Source organism: Cottoperca gobio, chromosome 22 (assembly GCF_900634415.1).
Source record: "Cottoperca gobio chromosome 22, fCotGob3.1, whole genome shotgun sequence".
Taxonomy (NCBI): Eukaryota; Metazoa; Chordata; class Actinopteri; order Perciformes; family Bovichtidae; genus Cottoperca; species Cottoperca gobio.
This window is the reverse complement of record NC_041376.1, coordinates 20,447,332-20,468,374: the sequence shown is the minus strand read 5'-3', so window position 1 is coordinate 20,468,374 and position 21,043 is coordinate 20,447,332. Positions and strand designations below refer to the sequence as shown.

At 44.5% G+C, this 21,043-nt stretch overlaps 1 protein-coding gene across 2 annotated transcripts in view; it reads right to left on the bottom strand.

Moving 5' to 3' along the window:
- Positions 1-1,170: 1,170 nt before the first annotated feature.
- The window catches only part of syne3 (spectrin repeat containing, nuclear envelope family member 3), a 49,862-nt gene continuing 29,989 nt past the window's right edge, over positions 1,171-21,043 (bottom strand). The window contains exons 13-19 of one of the 2 annotated variants that reach the window (XM_029460503.1): positions 20,859-20,861; positions 19,372-19,544; positions 17,316-17,736; positions 16,705-16,848; positions 14,441-14,620; positions 6,369-6,419; positions 1,171-4,640 (exon numbers count right to left, since the gene is read on the bottom strand). In XM_029460503.1, the coding sequence (XP_029316363.1) occupies positions 4,458-4,640; positions 6,369-6,419; positions 14,441-14,620; positions 16,705-16,848; positions 17,316-17,736; positions 19,372-19,544; positions 20,859-20,861 (1,155 nt within the window). In that variant the 3' untranslated portion in view covers positions 1,171-4,457. The remainder of the gene's footprint in view (positions 4,641-6,368; positions 6,420-14,440; positions 14,621-16,704; positions 16,849-17,315; positions 17,737-19,371; positions 19,545-20,858; positions 20,862-21,043) is intronic. The other variant, XM_029460504.1, reaches the window with a different exon arrangement.

Sequence of the window (21,043 nt, the reverse complement as noted above, 5' to 3'; positions counted from 1 at the left end):
GATGCAGATACAGCATTACTACCTCTAAAGCAGGGGTGGGGAACCTCCGGCCTCCATTTGATCCGGCCCTCGAGGTAATTTGTAAAACGCACGCAAATAAAATCCACTAGCAAAAACATGGCAAACTGCACGAGCTGAAAGGACGAGTGCGTTTGGATAAAGTTAACGCTCTTCGGCGGAGTTTGGCCCAACAAGCAGCTCTCTGCAGAGCGGAACATACAAACATGGAAAGATAGATCCGTAGACCACCACACCAAGAACAGACTATTCCACCACTGCTGTGCAATATTCACTTTATTTTCTATCAACCACTTGCTACTTATATTATTTTGTATTATATTTTATTATTGTTTACTGCCTTTTTACTTCATATATTCTTTTGCTGTGACAAGATACATTTCCCCGTTGTGGGACTAATAAAGGATTGTTTTCTGATAAAACGGAAAGATACATGGATAAAAAAGTAGATTTTTTGCACAGCATAAAAGAAAAGTGAAATGAATGGGCTGCGTCTTAAATTTTTTTACAGAGGTTATGAGTTCAATAATTAGTACGGCCCTCGAAGGATGTTGTAAAAAATAAATAAAAATGGCCCTAAAACAGATTCCCCACCCCTGATCTAAAGGTCTTTCTGAGAGTAAAGTGTTACTACCCCTGACTTCATTGTGAAGGTTAGATTAACGAGACATAAATTCACTCTGCTTTGGTTATTTTAGCATCAGAGTCAGAAGGACATCTTTGTAAAAACGCTGCAGATTGATGAGGACTGGAAGCTCGTGTCTGGCAGAGTGTGAGCTCCAGATTGCAGCACAGCTCGGTGGACTGGCTGGGAGGACGAGGTGAGAGCAGCGTAGGAGGCTGCACAATATCTCACTTACTGTGTATTTGTACAATGTGTACTTCTAAAGTACACCGTTTCTGTTGTAAACAAATCCCAGAGACCAAAAGCAGAAGTTACTTTCTGCACCACCTGCCTCCATCAGTGGAGTCTTCAGGGTTAAACAATCTCTTCTCTTCAGCGGAGCAGTCGTCTCCAGAGACAGGAAGTAAATGGAAAGTGTTAGCCCTCTGTAAGAAGTGTGAAATGATCTTATCATCTTGTATAATGCCGGTGGTTAATATGAGCTCCACTGGCAGCAGGAGTCAAACGATCAAAAACACAAACACTAGAATATTCAAATTGCCTTTTTATTTCATCAGAATAAAAAACATTGGTTAAATACAAGCTCTGTTGAATAATATCACACTTTTCTTCTGTTTCAAAACCTTAATAAAATAGAATAGAATAGAATTTTACAAAAAAGCTCACATGTCAATCATTACCTGGATAATTAATAATTTCATAACGAAGACTTTTATCTGAGAAGACTCTGGCATTTAGGACATTTTTGCATAAAGTGTATTCAAACTATTCTTCTGTATGTTTGTCACACACGCTGTACGTAAAGGACCAGCTGTGCTCAGATTCAAGTCATTTCATATGTTGCATAAGGTATCCATGGACACAAAGTAGGATCTGAGGCTGCCAAGCGACACATGCATAAAGAGGCAGAGGTACCACGAAGCCTAATTATAGATTCATATACAATGCATTAAACCTTCTGTTTAACTTGCTTATATAACAGTTTACAGTACAATGTTACATAGTGAATACATAAAGGTGGTTATGGCACAGAGTGCAGCTCAACTGTACTTCACTTGGTAAAGCTTTAAGGCCAAGAAAGTCATGTTAGTGAAAGCGTGTGCGATATTAACTCCATACGTTTCCCATAAACATGATGGTTTTATGTAGTGAAGATGACTCAGAATCCTGAAACCAAACCCGTGAGATGCCATCTGGAGCCAAAGTCTCCACCTTGTGCAGAAACCACCATAAACAGTGTCGGCCAGAACTCGCCATAACAGTCATGGTGGGAATAGAATGACATGGACAGTGTCGGTCTGAATGAATTTCAATGAATAATAGGTTAGTTTTCATTTCTGAAAAAGGGACAGCTCTAGTATGGAAACTCAAACTGCTTTTTCGTAACATAACAGCCCAATAAAAGCTAAATCTTTCCATATCGTGTAAACACAGCATCAAACGAGAATCAGCCCTCTGTGAGCAGGAGGGTAAAGCTTTTCGTTTCTCATTGGGAGTTATGATGTAGAAATGTTCCATCTTTGTCCCAAACACAAGTGGAATTTAATATTAGATCAGAAACATGCAGTACTTTGTGAAGCTGCTGCTGCAAAAAAAGGCACAGATGCCTGATTCATGCTCGAAGCATCAGTGAGGATCGCGAGTGACGTCCCAACATCAGCCGCGGGGGAGGAGTCCTGCGCGGGACTTTGTGTGGCGGGAGGAGCCCGAGGACAAACCCGCACAGTATAAAAGAGCAAACGTTTCCTCGCCACGACTCCACAGGTCCGTGCGACCAGTCGTGCAAAAAGCAAAACTCACCAAGAATACATTCACTTGATTTGGTCACTGTTGCCACGGCAACATGATAAATCAATAACACACACACAAACCCAGCCAAAGAAGGGAAAGTAACTGTGTGTGTGTGTGTGTGTGTGTGTGTGTGTGTGTGTGTGTGTGTGTGTGTGTGTGTGTGTGTGTGTGTGTGTGTGTGTGGAGGTGTATTTTAGGGCTGTGTGGTTTGAAAAGAGAGAATGCAGGATAAAAAAGTGATTGCAAGTTATTTTAGTTTTGAGCACACTGTGGTCCAACACAAGGTTCGGGGCCAAAGCACAGCACACGGCTCTCTGATGCTTTTCACTGTGTAATGAAGACAGATCAGTGTTCAAGCCAAAGCACTCCAACTGCTCACATGAGATGCTTGTACAGGTCAAAAGTAAGAACAAAGTGCTGACACACGATTAGACCTAAAGTATGACACCTGCTCCTGCATCACTACGAGCAGATGAGCGCTCATCAGTGCTCACAGGATACAAATAAAGATTACAAATATTAATCTTACATGCAAGAACACAAAACAACTGAGGTTATAATGTCAACATTCTACAGAATCAACCTAAAAGGAGCGTTTTTGGTTCAAAGTATATTCTGCAAATACTAAACAAATACTGAGTAAAGATGATTATGATTATTATTATTATTATTATTATTATATCCATGTGTACTGCTTAGACTAACCCGTCAGTGAGTGAGTCACACACACCTGCATGTCCACAGCTGGGTTTGGTTTTGGTTACTTTATGTAGATCGCTCTCTTTAGGAGCCTGCCTCAAGTGAGCACAGGAGGAACTACAGTTTTCAGTACTTCCACACAGACTTCATTGCTCAGCCCTGGAGTTTGCCGCATGGGTGTGATACATGTGCAGCTAACAAATAATACACAAAGCATATTTCTCATAATGTAGAATATGTACAGTAAACCACAGCAACATGTTTCCCTTTTAAAGTAAGACAGATAGAAGAAACCCTCAAAGAGATGCTGCTCGAGAAACATCTGTTAGTGTGCAGCACTGCTTCACTTTATCTGTTTGATATGTTCAGTGATCAAAGACAACTTCATGAAGGGAAAATATGATCTCTCTGTTCAGGTCACAGCTGAAGCATTAGCCAAGTAGCTCTCAGTATGAACTTACAGGTCCTAGTTGATCTTAGAACACGAGAATCTTTAGAAAGATTAAACATATTAAAATATAAAGCTGCACTTTGTAGTTCCTTGCAAACTGGTTATTGAACGCATCATTAGAACAGCTGATGGCTTTACCTCAGAGAGTCTTTGGTTTGTCTTCTGGCACATGTTTGTATATACAAACATTTAAACTCATGAGTTCTTATAGAGGCCAGCGGGTAAAACGGTTTTCTTTTTGTGTCTCCTAGAGTTTTATTTGCGTGGAAATTATGATTTTTATGTTTCTTGTGTAATAAGACAAGCTGGTGTATTTATTATTTGAATGAGATTAGTTGGTTTTGTGTAGTAACTACAACATTTAAATGATATGATGTTGTGTCCTGTCTCTACGGCGGTTCTATCCATAAAGGCTTAAAGCTCCAAACGAGAACAATATGCAAACATGAACAATTTCTCGTTTTAAGGACATATGTTTTTGTCATGATGGCAGCAACGGCCTGATGAAGAGTTATATTGGTGATTATTAAAGCAAAGCTATTTCAAGTTTAGATGAACATAATTTCATCTCCATTAGCTCAAAGCCGACTTAACAGACGAAGATGTTTAACCTGCAAAGGAGCAGGAGGTGAGCTTTAGTCCAGCATGTGTAGCATCAGAAGATGTGCATGCTCCTCTAGGGGATGGTTTCCATCACAGATTGTGGTCCATGCTAGTACAGAGGGTTTGGAAGGATTCACTGGTGTTAGCAAAGCTGTGAGAAATGAGTGTAAGATTTGTTGCAAAGCCTTTAGATTGTGTGGTGCCGTTTGTGCTCTGGTATCAGAGCACAGGGCTGTGAAATAAGATGTTACTTGATCTAAGGAGGTGTTCCTATGTGGGGGGGGGTCCTTCGTAACGGAGCATGATGTTGAAGGATCGGGCGAAGTTGTTGGAGAGGGAGCAGCTGTTGCCTTCGTCCATGAGCGGCAGCAGGAAGGCCAGCAGCAGCAGAGCCAGCAGGAGGAGCCAGAGAGGAAGAGCCAGCCGACACACCCGCTGCCACAGGCCGGGCTTCTGCAACAACACGTTAACATACATACACTGTTGTCATTTAGGCTTTACAATTAAAAAACATGTTTCAGAATCAAAAATTCAGTTCCTGTCTTTACCAAAAGGGTTACATTGAGACAGTATGTATGACAATAATGATGTATCTATGATCTGTTAATTATATCCTATACATCGATACGTTTATCATCATTTGTTTCTTCCTCCTCTGCGGTTGATTGTCATTGTATCTCATCATATTGTTATATTTTGTTTTGTATGCCCTGTAACTGTATCATTTCTTAAAATAAGAGTAAAAGTCTACAACAGGAGTCAATTTAGAAAAAAACTGGCTTTTTGCTATATTTGGAAGGACAGAGGGCTGCAACAGAAGCACATGGGATACTTCTACGATAAGAGAATATACAGCCAATAATGATCACGTGATCGGTTGAATAGTCATCAGCTGTTATCTTCATAACCATTTTAATCTAAAAGGTTAAAAGGTTTTATGTTTAGTTTAGGGATGTTGCAACAGGAAAGAAATATGAACACAAACGAAATCCAAAACAATGTGACTTCAGAGAGAGGTGTGTGTGTGTGTGTGTGTGTGTGTGTGTGTGTGTGTGTGTGTGTGTGTGTGTGTGTGTGTGTGTGTGTGTGTAGGTTAATGATTGATGGAAGAGGAAGTGAAACCTCCCTGACAAACACTGAGAGGACAAAGGTATGTTGTTCACCTCACCTCACTGTGTGTGAGTGAATACACAAGGTGGACAGACACACAGTATGATACTGCTACACATTCATGTATTATATTGTGTTGTTAGCTTAAAGAACTTTAAATGTATTAATAAGTCATTAACCGGAGAGACAACGTAAGCACTCCTTACTAATAAATGACTTCCTACTACGTGTGACTGCATGTCTATCAGAGGGTTCGACAGCTTAGAGACACGAGTAATACAGCAGACAGGATGTTTAGTGCTCGTCATTCCAAGATGAATAAACATTCAAAGATTTAAAGAAGGGCCTTAGTTCAGAGCGTTTTCCCTGCACATGGATTCATCTGTAAAGTCCTGAGTAGCTGCTAAATGGTGGGTGTGTTTGTGTCACTGGCACTAGAAAAAAAAAGGAATGCAGTGAAACATCTAGTCAATAAAGCCAACAGCCCCCCATCCTGAAGATAGAAGGGGGGGGGCTGCTTACTGAATGGTGGGGGATTTGGTATGTTTGTCTTGATGCCATGTCATGGTGTTTGGCTTTCTACAGCGCAAAGACCTCTGGGAAATTTCAATATGTTAAATAAGTGCAGGATGCTTAGTTCAGATGTTTGAGACGGACCGAAACATTTAAATATTTTTTATTTGAGATCCCTAATCCTCTGTCGGTCAGGTGGGATCCTGCTGCACTGCTCAGTGGTTCCATCTCCCTAAATGTGAGGATGTGTCGCTCTTCTCTCTCACACCTCATGTAAACTGAATGTCTTTGGGTTTTGGACTGTTGGTTGGACACAAAACGTTTGAAGACGTCAGGCTTTTGGAAATGAGAAATTAGAAGGGCTCTTTCACCATTTACTGACATGTTGTAGACAAAATGATTTAAGGATTAATCATAACAATAGACAGATGAATAACTTTCTGATACCCAAGTGGATCAGAGTGGATTGTCATCTCTGATCATGTGTTCTTGTTTGTTGAAGCCACAGTTGTGCTTCCCAGTTATGTTGTAATCTTTTTAAAATCATAAATATATTACCTTTTGCACCTTTGCTGCGCTGGCCGGCTCCTCTTGTTTGGCTTTGACTCTCTGCAGAGATAAAACATATTTGAATTACACACCCTAACCTTGTGCTCTGGAATCATACTGAATGCATCTTACTGACTCACACCATCAACTGACAGGGGACATTTTAGTGTCATGATGCCCAGGGGCTTGTTCTTAAACATATTAGCATCCAGTGTACTGAGCAGCAGCTACTTTACAGAAGTGTGACAGGGTCCAAATGATGACACACTACCATCTGGTGGTGACACAACAACAGTGCACTGAAAGGGGGAATCCCAACACATCAGTTCATGCAGGACACTGACATACAACAACAAGACAAGACCGTATTCAAAATCAAGTACAATTACATCTGTGCTCCAGATTTAAGATTTCTTTCTGTATCAGTATTTACGCACACAGAAACCTTTCTATTTCCTTTACTAGAACTTCTGAGCTCTTTTATTTTCAGTGTCCCAGGGACCAAAGCTGAATGCATGATTAACAACTATTTATATAGTTAATAAAGGAAAAGATAATCAAATAAACAAATGTTTAGTACTTCAGTAACTCATCTCACATCGTTTTACATTTTTGAACTGTAGGAAGTCCAAAAAGCAGCAAGAGACTAAACATGGGACAAAACACTGACGCAAAACAATAATTAAATGTTGCTTTCCTGCAGCTCACAGGCCACAGTTCTCCACCTGTCCCCGTGTTTGTAGGGATGTAAATATGACATCATGAGAGTTGCAGAAAAGCTGAGCCTCAAGAGGAGATTTGATAAAGATGCTTCATTTCATGCTGATGACACTGCCTTCATGAATGACATAATCTTCAAGGAGGCAGAGAAGGTGCCAGCTGAGGGGTACGATACTACACATGGTGTATACCACCCGAAGAAGAGAAACATCAGGGTCGTGTTGGACTGTGGAGCTACATTTCAGGGAATATCGCTGAACGCTCAGCTTCTACAGGGACCAGATCTTACCAGGTTCAGAAAGGAGCCTCTTGGACTGGTTGCAGACATTGAGGCCAAGTTTCATAAGGTACCAGCTGAGGATTTAGATCTGATGAAGTTTCGCTGGTGGACGGATTGAGATCAGGATCAAAACCTGGTAGAGCACAGAATGGTAACACATCTGTTCGGAGCGACATTGTCACGGCTTCCAAATACAACACCAGATGGTTGTGAGTTCAATACCAGGGCTGCCACCATTGTGCCCCTGAGCAAGGTACTTAATTAACCCTGAGTTGCTCCAGGGAGACTGTCCCTTTAGTTAGTTCACTGTAAGTCTCTGTGGATAAGAGCGTCTGCTAAATGACCTGTAATGTAATCGACACTGTCCTGTTCAATTTCTTTGTTGATGATTATTTTGAATTGAGGGAGGCAACGGAGGGTTGGAATCTTGCTCAAAGAAAAGTTCCTTCAGAAAGGAATTAAGTGGATTTTCAATCCCCCTCCTGGATCACATCGTGGAGTTGTACGGGAAAGGTTGATCAGGTCTGTGAGGAAGGTCCTGAATTCCAGTCTGAAGGTGCAGAACCTTGATGAAGAGGGTCAGTACACAGTTCATCACCAGAGCATCTACTGATCCCAATGACTTGGAAGCACTAACTCCTAACCATCTTTTGCTTCTTAAGACCACACGACCATCATTCTGGACAGTTTCAGAAGAAGGACATGTGTCGCAGATGGAATCTTCATTCCTGGAGATATTCATAGTTGATGACTCAGCACCTCGCAACTCATGGCTTACAGGAAGGATTGTGCAAACCATGCCAGACAGAAGAGGACATATCAGGTGCAAATCAAGACCAAGACCAGCGATCTAGACAGGCCTTTCACCAAGGTTTACCTTCTGGTGGTAGCCAGTGAAGGGAGCGGAGAAGCGGTGTAGTGTGGGAGAACTTGGGTAGGTTGAAGACCAGTCGGGCTGCTGCATTCTGGATGAGCTCTAGAGGTCGGATGGCACATGCAGGCAGTCCAGCAAGGAGGGAGTTGCTGTAGTCAAGGCGTGAGATGAAAAGGGCCTGGACAAGTACATGCGTTGCCTTCTGAGTCAGTAAGGGACAACTCCTCCTGATGTTGTACAGAGTGTGTCTGCAGGAGCGAGTTGTTGCAGCGATGTTCGCACTGAAAGACAGTAGGTCGTCCAGTGTCACACCCAGATTCCTTGCAGTCCGAGTCGGGGAAACAACAGAGTTTCCGATGTTGATGGTAAGGTCATGGATGGTAGAGCCCTTTCCCTGAAGGAAAAGGAGATTGGTCTTGTCAAGGTTGAGTTTCAAGTGATGTGCGGCCATTTACCGAGAAATATCAGCCAGACAAGCCAAGATCCGTGCCTCCACCTGGGTTTCAGATCTGGGAAAAGTCAGAATCAGTTGAGTGTCATCTGCGTAGCTGTGGTAGGAGAAGCCATGAGAGTGAATGACAGAGCCATTTGAGAAAAGAGGAGGGGACCCAGGACGGAGCCCTAAGGTACCCCAGAGGTGAGTTGACAAGGGTCCGACAGAGCCCCTCTACAGGTTACCTTGTAGGTGCGGTCCTTTAGGTAGGATTCGAGCAGGGAGAGAGCAGAGCCTGAGACTCCCAGTTCTTGGAGAGTGTAGAGGAGGATCTGGTGGTTCACTGTGTCAAACGCAGCAGAAAGGTCCAGAAGGATGACAACAGAGGAGGGAGGCTGCTCTAGCAGCGTGAAGTTCCTCAGTGACAGCGAGGAGGGTAGTCTAAGTTGAGTGGCCTTGAAAACAGATTGGTGCGGATCAAGAAGGTTGTTCTGGTGAAGGTAAGAAAAAAACAAAACATGGAGACAGTGTAATGGGGAGCGTGGAAAGAAATGAAAGAAGAGAGACAGGTCTGTAGTTCACTTCAGAGGGGTTGAGTGAGGGTTTCTTTAAGAGAGGGTTCACTCTTTCCTCCTTAAGATTGTTAGAAAACCAGTTAAGGAAGTGTTGATGAGATGGGTGAGAAAAGGAAGAAGGTCAGGAGCAATAGACTGGAGAAGGTGAGAGGGGATAGGGTCCAGAGGGCAGGTGGACCCTATCCCCTCTCACCTTCTCCAGTCTGTCACTGAGGAACTTCACGCCGCTAGAGCAGCCTCCCTCCTCTGTTGTCATCCTTCTGGACGGGCAGAGAGATATAACTTCATTTGACGAGAGAGGGGAGAAAGAAGTAAGAGTGGGGGGAAGTGATGTGGATGGTGAACAGTTGATGTTAGTCGGTAAGTCAGAAAATGAAGAGCGTATGTCATCTATCTTTTTTACAAAGTAGTTGACAAAGTGGGACGGTAGGAGGGAAGAAGGAGGTGGGGACTGGGAGGATCGAGGAGGGTGGAGAAGATAGAGAAAGGTTTTTCGGGGTTGGAGAAAGAGGATTGAATTATTTGTTGGAAGAAAGTGCTTTTTGTTTCAGAAATAGAGGAAGAGAAAGAGGAGAGAAGAGTTTGAAAGGCAAGGAGGTCGTCCGGGTGTTTTGATTTCAGCCATTTCTCCCCATAGGATGGTTCTGTTAGTACGCACAGAGTCATCCAACCAGGTGAGAGGACAGAGTAGAGAGGAGACTGTCTGTGGCAGAGTTGAGAAGCATGAGTAAGAAGGAGTCAGGAGAAGGAAGGGCCGAGAGGACAGATGAGGCAAGAGAGGAGGGAGAGAGGGAGAGGAGAGAGAGAGCAAAGGTTACGACGGAGAGGTACAGTTTTCGGGCAGATAAGTTTGTTAGATTGGGAGAGAGAGAGAGAGAGAGAGAGAGAGTAGGATATGAAAAAGTGATCAGAGATGTGAAGCGGGGTTACAGAGGTTTGAGGTCGACCACTTATCCTCGTCACGAAGACTCCTGCTCCTTAAATGAACTTAATAACCTAGGTGGCTACAGCTGTTTTAGCCACACCCACTGTAATCTGTCCACAGGATGAGTCTAACTGATGGTTTACAATGAAACTCACTCAGCAGTCAAGACTTGTAAACAAAGTACACTTTAGCAGACAACCTATTAAAAGCAATACACTTTAACTTAGTAAAACAATATTCTCACAGTCTAGTAGAAGATTCAGATATACTCAACACAAACAGCTTGAGGATCTCAATCAGTTACCAAAGACAGTCAGGCGAACACAAAGGCTACCAGATGCAGTAGTTGTGGGTGGGAGAACATATACTTTCATAATTACTATTTTTAATGATTGAAATGAACATTTAAATACACATTAAAGACACAAATAAAGTTTTTCTTTCTAAAAAAAAGTAAAGGACAACTTTTATTAGCCGTGTGTGGTTCTCTCTTTTGGTAAATGTTCATCTCTCCATGCAATAATCCAAGAACATCCGAACAAGATGGTTAGAAATAAAATGTTATTAAATGCATGGCTGTATTGTATCGGTGTCATAAATCAACCAGACATGCTTATCGCCCTCCACAGCAGGATATCAATCATTTGTGTTTTAGCGAGACAGTGTAGACTTTAATTAAAAGGCCCCGCCAAAATGACTTTGCTCCAAAAGTGAAATCCTGTCACCGTGCCACAGGAGAGACAATGTGAGCATAAGTCTGAAGAAAGTATCGTGAACTTTATGAGACTCTGCAAAGGTTCTTATGAGCAGAACCTGATATTATTAAACCTATTCAGGAACCATCACCTTATCGTGGTGGAGAGGTTTGTGTGTCCCTATGAACCTGAGAGCTGTGTTGTCTGGAGCCTAGTGCTCCTGGTAGGGTCTCCCAAGGCAAATTGGTCTCAGGCGAGGGGCCAGACTAAGAATGGTTCAAAAACGACTTCATGAAAGAAAGGGAAAGGAAAGGAGAGACCCTGCCCGGAGGAAGCCCGGGGCCCCCGTCTGGAGCCAGGCCCAGAGGGAGGGCCCGACAGCGAGAGCCTGGTGGCCGGGTTTGCCACGGAGCCCGGTCGGGCACAGCCCGAAGAAGCTACGTGGTGCATCCCATCCATCCATCCTGTGGGCCCACCACTCATGGGAAAAACCGCTGGGGTCGGGTGCGCTGTCACACGGGTGGCAGTGATGGTCAGGGACCTCGACGGACCAGACCCGGGCAGCAGAGGCTGGCTCTGGGGACGTGGAACGTCACCTCTCTGTGGGGGAAGGAGCCGGAACTAGTGCGGGAGGTGGATCGCTACCAGTTGGATCTGGTGGGGCTTACCTCCACGCACAGTCTTGGCTTCTGGAACCGTACTCCTGGATAGGGGTTGGACTCTATTCTTCTCCGGAGTTGCCCAAGGTGTGAGGCGTCAGGCCGGGGTGGGGATACTCACGTTGGAGTTTATCCCGGTGGACGAGAGGGTCGCCTCCCTACGCCTTCGGGTTATGGGGGGGAAAACTCTGACTGTTGTTTGTGCCTATGCCCCAAACCGCAGTTCTGAGTATTCGGCCTTCTTGGAGACCCTGAATGGAGCCTTGCAGTGGGGCTCCAGTAGGGGACTCCGTAGTCTTGCTGGGAGACTTCGACGCACACGTGGGAAATGATGGAGACACCTGGAGAGGCGTGATTGGGAGGAAGTGCCTCCCTAATCTAAACCCGAACGGTCGTTTGTTGTTGGACTTCTGTGCTAGTCATGGAATGGCCATAACAAACACTATGTTCGAACATAAGGATTCTCATAAGTGCACGTGGTACCAGAGCACCCTAGGCCAAAGGTCAATGATCGATTTCGTAATCGTATCATCTGATCTGAGGCCGCATGTTTTGGACACTCGGGTGAAGAGAGGGGCGGAGCTGTCGACTGATCACCATCTGGTGGTGAGTTGGATCAAGGGGTGGGGGAAGACTCTGGACAGACCTGGTAAACCCAAACGGGTAGTGCGGGTGAACTGGGAACGTCTGGAGAAAGCCCCTGTCCTGGGGATATTTAACTCACACCTCCGGCGGAGCTTTTCAGCCATCCCTGTGGAGGTTGGGGGCATTGAACCTGAGTGGGCGATGTTCAAAACCTCTATTGCTGAAGCTGCGGTGATGAGCTGTGGTCTCAAGGTCTTAGGTGCCTCAAGGGGCGGTAACCCTCGAACACCGTGGTGGACCCCGGTGGTCAGGGAAGCCGTCCGACTGAAGAAGGAGTCCTTCCGGGTTATGTTATCCGGGAGGACTCCGGAAACAGTTGCAGGGTATCAAAGGACTAGAAGGGCGGCAGCTTCTGCCGTGTCAGAGGCAAAGCAGCGGGTGTGGGAGAAGTTCGGAGAAGCTATGGAGAAGGACTTTCGGTCGGCACCAAGGTGCTTCTGGAAAACCATCTGGCACCTCAGGAGGGGGAAGCGAGGAACCATCCAAGCTGTGTACAGCAAGGGTGGGACCCTGCTGACTTCAACTGAGAAGGTTATCGGCCGCTGGAAGGAGCACTTTGAGGAACTCCTGAATCTGACTAACATGCCCTCTATGGTTGAGGCAGAGCTGGAAGCTGATGGGGGATCATTGTCAATTTCCCTGATGGAAGTCACTGAGGTAGTCAAACAACTCCACAGTGGCAAAGCCGCAGGGGTTGATGAGATCCGTCCAGAAATGCTGAAGGCTTTGGGTGTTGAGGGGCTGTCTTGGTTGACACGCCTCGTCAACATTGCGTGGAAGTCTGAGACAGTGCCTAGGGGTTGGCAGACCGGGGTGGTGGTTCCCCTATTTAAAAAGGGGGACCAGAGAGTGTGTGCCAACTACAGGGGTATCACACTTCTCAGCCTCCCTGGTAAAGTCTACTCCAAGGTACTGGAAAGGAGGGTTCGGTCGGTAGTCGAACCTATGATTGAAGAGGAACAATGCGGATTCCGTCCTGGTCGTGGAACAACAGACCAACTCTTTACTCTTGCAAGGATCCTGGAGGGGGCCTGGGTGTACGCCCATCCGGTCTACATGTGTTTTGTGGATCTGGAGAAGGCGTATGACCGGGTCCCCCGGGTGATACTGTGGGAGGTGCTGCGGGAGTATGGGGTGAGGGGGTCACTTTTGAGGGCCATCCAATCCTTGTACGCCCAAAGCGAGAGTTGTGTCCGGATACTCGGCAGTAAGTCGGACTCGTTTCCTGTGAATGTTGGCCTCCGCCAGGGCTGCGCTTTATCACCAATCCTGTTCGTGATTTTCATGGATAGGATATCGAGGCGTAGTCGTGGAGGAGAGGGGTTGCAGTTTGGTGACCTGAGGATCTCATCGCTGCTCTTTGCAGATGATGTGGTCCTTATGGCATCATCGGTCTGTGACCTTCAACAGTCACTGGATCGGTTCGCAGCCGAGTGTGCAGCGGTTGGGATGAGGATCAGCACCTCCAAATCTGAGGCCATGGCTCTCAGCAGGAAACCGGTGGATTGCCTACTCCGGGTAGGGAATGAGCCATTACCCCAAGTGAAGGAGTTCAAGTACCTCGGGGTCTTGTTCGCGAGTGAGGGGACAATGGAGCGAGAGATTGGCCGGAGAATCGGGGCAGCGGGGGCGGTATTACAGTCACTTTACCGCACCGCACACGAAAAGAGAGCTGAGCCAGAAGGCAAAGCTCTCAATATACCGGTCGATCTTCGTTCCTACCCTCACCTATGGTCATGAAGGCTGGGTCATGACCGAAAGAACGAGATCACGGGTACAAGCGGCCGAAATGGGTTTTCTCAGACGGGTGGCTGGCGTCTCCCTTAGAGATATAGGGTGAGAAGCTCAGCCATTCGTGAGAGACTCGGAGTAGAGCCGCTGCTCCTTTACGTTGAAAGGAGCCAGTTGAGGTGGTTCGGGCATCTAGTAAGGATGCCACCTGGGCGCCTCCCTAGGGAGGTGTTCCAGGCACGTCCAGCTGGGAGGAGACCCCGGGGAAGACCCAGGACTCGGTGGAGAGATTATATCTCCTCACTGGCCTGGGAACGCCTCAGGATCCCCCAGTCGGAGCTGGAGGATGTGGCCCGGAGAAGGGAAGATTGGGGTTCCTTACTGGAGCTGTTGCCCCCGCGACCCGATCTCGGATAAGCAGTAGACAATGGATGGATGGATGGATGGATATTCAGGATTGTTGCATACATACACAAAGAGCATTAAAAAGGAGTCTATGAATTGAAATGCAGGCAGTTTTTACAACGGTCAGCTCTCCTCTCACCTTGGCTCTGGCCCTGACGTCTCCCGCATCCTTCAGTTTGGACTTGTAGAGCATCCAGCGGTAGCGAAGTTCCTCCAGACCCACATCTTCTGCTGGTCCATAACCGGCCTCACTGCCCTGACTCTCCTGCAGCAACAGCTGGAAGTGCTCTTGACCAAAGGCCACTCTTGCCCTCAGAGTCTGCAGCAGGACACAAGGACATAAGACAACAAGAGTGTGAAAGTGCTTTTCAGCTCGATGTGAAGTTACTCACAGTTCATGAGGTTAAACATTACATAAATTTATGGAAAGTTAACATTTGGAATAGGATACAATAATAATAGCTTCATGTCCTCTGTAACACAGAGGGTCCTTTGGCTTCTTGTCATGACTCGACCATCTAAGAACCTTTTGAGGCTTTAGTACGAGGGTCTCACAAACTGGGACATTCTGGATGAATGTTATTCAAAAAAAAAGCAAACAATGTTGTTTTATCTGCTGTTCAGGATGTGAGTGAAGTGAGGGACACAACACAAGTGATTAATTATTAAGTATTAATGTTTACTTAATCAAGGGAACTGCACACGTGCAACTCACCACACCTGTTTCAGTGTGTAATACAGACACACTGTTATCCTTTATTTTTTCCCTGCACAGTTTGGCTGTTTGACGGTTTCCAGCACGGCGATGGAGCCTTCAACTACCAAGAATTTTAAAGTGGGATCATCTCCCGAGCAGAGCCAGACTGGAGTTCCAGGAACTCATCCCAAAAACTGGCAGAAGACAGTGAAATAAAAGCAAAACTGAAGAAGAAGTTTCAAGTGTTTGCAGTATTTGGTAAAATTGACCAGTGCATGGATTATACTGTTTATTCTTGCTTTAATCTACTCATACATTTATACATCAGGTTACTTATCACTGCGTGGCATGTGGGTACATGTACACAGACACACATGAGGTGACCGACCTGAGCAGAACCTTCAGTGTGTTACCCTGAGCATATTAGTTTTCATATTACCATCTAGTAAATTATCTGCAAAATAACTCTTTGACAACGAAGACAAATGAAACATCAAACCTAAGAACATATATTCTACGTCACTACCTGCCATTCTCCAGGCGTACTTAAGTGCTCAGTTCTTTAGGGCTGCGTTTGTGTCTTTTGGGGGAAAGAATTGCACTAGCACATCAGAAAAACTAAGAAACTAGAAACAACTGTAACAATAACCACATAAAGCACATAAAATATGAGAATATTCACGGTGGTAAATCTCTCAGTGATGCTGGTGACAGTTACTACTGATGGATAAAGTCGAGCAGCATCATCATGCTGCCTGTCAACTCTAACGATACCTGGTAATTGATGAAATATGTGTAGATGTCTGGATAAGCAATATGTTGGCTGATCATCCTTTCATCATTCCTTTATTATCCTGAACGCTTAGGTTCAGCCAAGGTCACAAATAGACATGACTATAAAACTAAGGCTCGTTTAAAAAAAAAAAAAAATGCATCCAAAACTGTCTGAATTATAATCCAAACATACTGCCGTTGCATTGACATCCATCTATCACAGGGGTGACAAACATCCGGCCAAAACCGGCCCGCCAGAGGGTCCAGTCCAGCCCGTGGGATGACTTTACAGTGTAAAGATTACAGAGAACACATTAACTGCAATTTTTCAAGCTATTTTCAATTTGTCCACTAAATGTTTTGTAAGTTGTGATGCGTGTATAATGTGTAAATGATGAACTGAGGCATAATATAGTTGAAATTGCACTTATTCTTCTTAAGAAATTTCAGGTTGTTCCTAATGTTGTGTAAAAAGATAGTTCATAAAATGTGAACATTTTCGGAATGCGCTTGTATTTTTTTGCACTAAAACAAAGGGAAACATTGTGGTTATTTATAGGTTATTATTCTATGATTTTACTGGTCCGGCCCACTTGAGATCAAATTGGGCTGTATGTGGCCCCTGAACTAAAATGAGTTTGACCCCCCTGACCTTCTGTTTTCTGTCGCCCAAAAGAGGCCTTGACGTTTCACTAAGTACACATATGTGACGGACAGCTGTATCCTGGTGCTGTCAGAAGATTTAAATAATTCATGAGAGGAACCCACGTTGTGCGAGCCTGTGGTGGACTACCTAACTCAGACAAGTGTAATTAGTGGTAAATGGGCAAAAACTTTAGTAGGATCCTTAAATCAACTGTCAACAAAGCACTCAAAGCATGTACGGCGCGTCCTTCCAGAAGCATCAGTAACAATACAACAAAGACACTCACCTTGAGTGTGTCCCGTCGGATCTTGTGTTCTTTGGCGCTGAGTGTTGCTCCCTTGGTGCTGAAGATCCCTGAGAGGAGTTTGTTCTCTTTGGACAGCCAGGCCTCAAACTCCCTTCTCCTGGATGTGTACTGTGCTGTGCCTTCCTATAAAACACCAAACAACTCATAAAACTCTTGCACAGCACACAACTTAAAGTGGAAAGATGACAGAATAAACATCTCCACATCGCCTAAACAGCTGACACCATCACTGGAATAAATGTTGAGCTCTGCACTAACTGCGTTACGTTTTTTTTTGACTAACCCTAACCCTCATTAGCACTTAGGAGCTGAGATTGAGATTTCTTTAGCTAGATCGTTGTTCAATGTCTGGTTTGAGGGAACTTGTGATGCATAATTGCCCAAATGATCATTTATCTGGCATTTGGACATCTGGATGGATTGCTGGGGGAATGCAGTTTGAGCGGTTTTGGTGTCAAACTGTCACATGGCTTCTGTTATTTTGTATACTTGTATATTAACGTTATAGTATTTTACATGCTGTGGCTAAATCTGTAGTCAGGACTAAGACAGCCTTGCCCTGCCTCCATACTGCCGTCACCACAGCTGACCTTTATGGTTAATGCTGTTCCCCATCTGTCTCCGGCCCTTGTTGACTCATCACTGTCGGGGTTTCCATCAGGGGCGGAGGCTTTGGAAGCTTTTTGGCCTGCTCTGCTGTAAACGCTCCAAGCAGAGGAATCTACTTTGTCTCCTGAGTGTCCACTGTCTCTGCCTGTCCTCGATGCGCTGAGTTTTTTATTGTCTTGTCCGGCCAGAATGAAGTGACCTTCACCATGTTGGCCCTGGATCCAACCCCCCTGCCCCGCATTAGTCCACTCTCCTGCCTCCACCTCCAGGCTTCCTCCTCTTCCTGGCCCAGAGCCAGCCAAGGCTTCCCCCACACTGAGCTCAGCTGTTAGGGATGTGCCGTCTACAGATTGGCCTCCAACACGCCATGAGTGCGACTCTGTCTGCTCTGTGTTCAGCAGCCTGGGAGACACAGAGAGAGAGAAAGGTTAGGCGTTTCCATCACTCATCACCTACAAGGGCTGCACAACTTATCGAATTTCAATCGCAAACAAGATTTTTGCTTTTCACAATTAAAGGATTTACTGCAATATTGACGTTTAAAATGAGTAGAAAACTCCACTTCTCCACAACCATGTACACGAACACTCCAGTGAATGAGCTCAAATGTTCATTCTTGAGCTTAGAAACAGCAGTTTTTACAAGAAATTGGACAAGAAAGGCTGAACACCAAGTAACTGGACTCAGAGTCAGATTCAGTGTCACTGTGGACCAAACACAACGCTGTGGAACAAGGACAAAGAAACTACTGATATTAAAGATATCATGTTAATGATACACAAACGTGTCTATGAAATAAAAAAACAATAGCTTGGCTTGGGAATGATCCATTCCCGACATGTCTTATTTCACTTCTTCTAATGTTGTGAGTTTTCTGTTTTACACTTCACATTCGACATCCATTCAGCAACAGGTGACAAAGACAAAAGAATAGAAAAAGTCAAGTAGAAAATGATGAATGACGACAATAATTCAGTTTCTAAATGATTGATCTTTAAAAATGCAAATCTGTGCATGAATGCTTAATAAATGCCCTATAGATTGTTGATGCATTGAGCTTATGAAGCCTCATTATGTCGCCATATTTGACAAAAAGTATCAAAACTCGAAAGGTACTTTGATACTTTAACATCTATTAACTCGAAATAACTTATTCTGTGAAAAGTTTTGCTCTGCTCATCACTAGCCAATTTCTTTCCCAACTATCGCAGATATATTCAGATATATTCACAGATACAGATATCTGTATCTGTGAATATATTTGTGAATATACAGATATCTGTTCAGTTATTAATAAATGGTGTCATCACTTAGTTGGACAGCATTGGCAGCGTATTATGTGAGACAAGAAACAGCTGTTTACAATGTCAACTCTGCATAATTTAACACAAGAACTAAGACACCGTAGCGAAGGGAAGAAATGTAATGTGAGGATAATTACCAACATAAGCTACCATGTTCTGAGCAGACACATTACAAACATTAAAAACATATCAAATAGTAATTTTTGCATTTTGGAACATAAAACAGCAAACTTAAACTACTCAGTCCAGCACGAGGCAGGCAGTAACAATACTCTGGCGCTGGCAGAATGTCGATATGTTGCCATCTGAATTGGATTCCTCCCTAACGTCTGTATCGGCCGCTCACATCCAGTATGGGTCAGGCTATAGTGCTCTTAGCTAGCCTGCTGGACGATCAGTAAATCCCTCCATAGTGTCAGTAACAGCAATGTCTTGTGTTTAATTTCTACATGTGTTAAATATAAAAGAAGTGATTTGTGGGTGTGCAGGATGTAAAGTCGGGATGAGTAATCAAACCCATTACTTTTGCTGCTGAGCAATTATTCAAGTAATTACCATTTCATTGAGAAATGTGTCATTTATTACATCTTTCAAGTAACATGCGACCATCACTGGTAGACCGACGCTGAGCTGCCTCCACTGTGCCGGGTGTGTAGACAGGAGTCAGAGTGACCATCGCCACACACTAAGCAAACTAATACAACAACACTCATCATCCCATCTTTTCAGGTACCTGTGAAGATTGAGGCTCATATTGTACAGCGCCAACCAGGACTCTCGTTGGCGCTTAATGTCTCGCAGAATGTGGACCTGTCCCTGCTCTGAAGTCCTCTCCAAAACCCCCTGACCCTGGACCTCCATCTGCTGCAGCTGCAGCTCCTTCTCTGGAAACTCTCCCAGTGCTCTCTGTGGACAAGAGAGGAGGCTTAACAGTTAGACAGTTTCTATCATGCCGCCATGATATTCATAGTGTAACACTTTGCATCATTGTGCAGGAAGTTTTTCAAGACTCACACATGATTCATTATTTTCACAGCACACCTACACAGTATGTGATACCAGCAGTTGTAGAGAGAACAGCTCTGCTTTAGTGAAGTAAACACATTTGTCCATTAACTAAGCAACAAACCACGACAGACATATTGTAGCTCCAAAGTCCAGCCAACAGCTGACAGGAGATGGCTTCACGCACATATGGGGTGGAGGTAAGGTTTAAATTCAAATGTAAACCTTTACAGCAACAGTTTCTCAAAATCTCTACCAAATTATTAAGAGATGAGAAAAACATGTTTTCTCATCTGTCATTACTATTTTTATTGTACCAACATCTACCAGCCATTAGCAGAACAGTAGCTTTACTGAAGATTGAATAAGCAAATTGAAATTGATTGCCGAATGTTATTATCAATATAAATGATGCTTAAAACTATGAAGATAAAACCAAAGCTCAAAGTAAATCAGAATTACCCACAACCCTTAGCTGTTTTTGCTTGCGTTTTACTCTCTTTATTTACAGGCTTATGGCATAATCACTACATGTCTAAGCTAAGCCTGAATATATTGCCATTTAAAGAATACCTAAGTACGGTGGCCCTGAAGTTCAAAACACAAAAACATTTTAAAAAGACATTTCACAAAACGTCTTCACCATGCCTGGTGCTGGATGGATTAGTTACGGTTGTTGAGTCCGATCACACTGTTGGTTTCATGGCTGCCAGGCCAAAGCCACCTCTGCCTTCTTGGACATGGCCCACTATACCCCAGTGTTGAAGGGCTGATTCTGTGTCCTGCTGCTGGGGTTGGAGAGGCCCTCTTACGATTGAGTCCAGAGATTCTGTGAGTGCCATGTCCTACTTTTCCACCTCCACCAGGCTAGAGATTGGCAGTGAGAGAGCTCCATTCACAGGCCACTTCTATACCAGTCTGATCAGCCAGGTGGCTACTTGAGCTGTGGCAGCAGACCGAACAGAACTCACCAAAGCTTCTGCTTTCCTGGGAGAGAAGTCTTATAGATTAGCTTGAGGCCGCTGATTGTTTCCTGCCCGAGTTGTTCCACCTGCTCGGTGACTTTGAGTTCTGAGTTGTATCATCGCCCGAGGATTTTGAAAGGCTTCTCCAGGACAGTTGGTCTCGTCTCATGTGTTTAAAACTGGCTCAGTTGTGATGATTTAGACCAAAGAAACGGTCACATGTTGTTAAATGCAGCTTTGCAACACTCACTCTCTGCTGGATAAGAAAGAGTATGAATGTGGATTTCTCCTCTCTGGTACACACGTATGTTTTAGGCTGATAAAATGAGAGTTAGTTTCTTATTCTGGGGCCTAATTAACAATCAATCCCATAATGCTGACTGTAGTTTCGGCCGATGGAAGATATCATTTGCTGATATGCTAACCAATCCCACA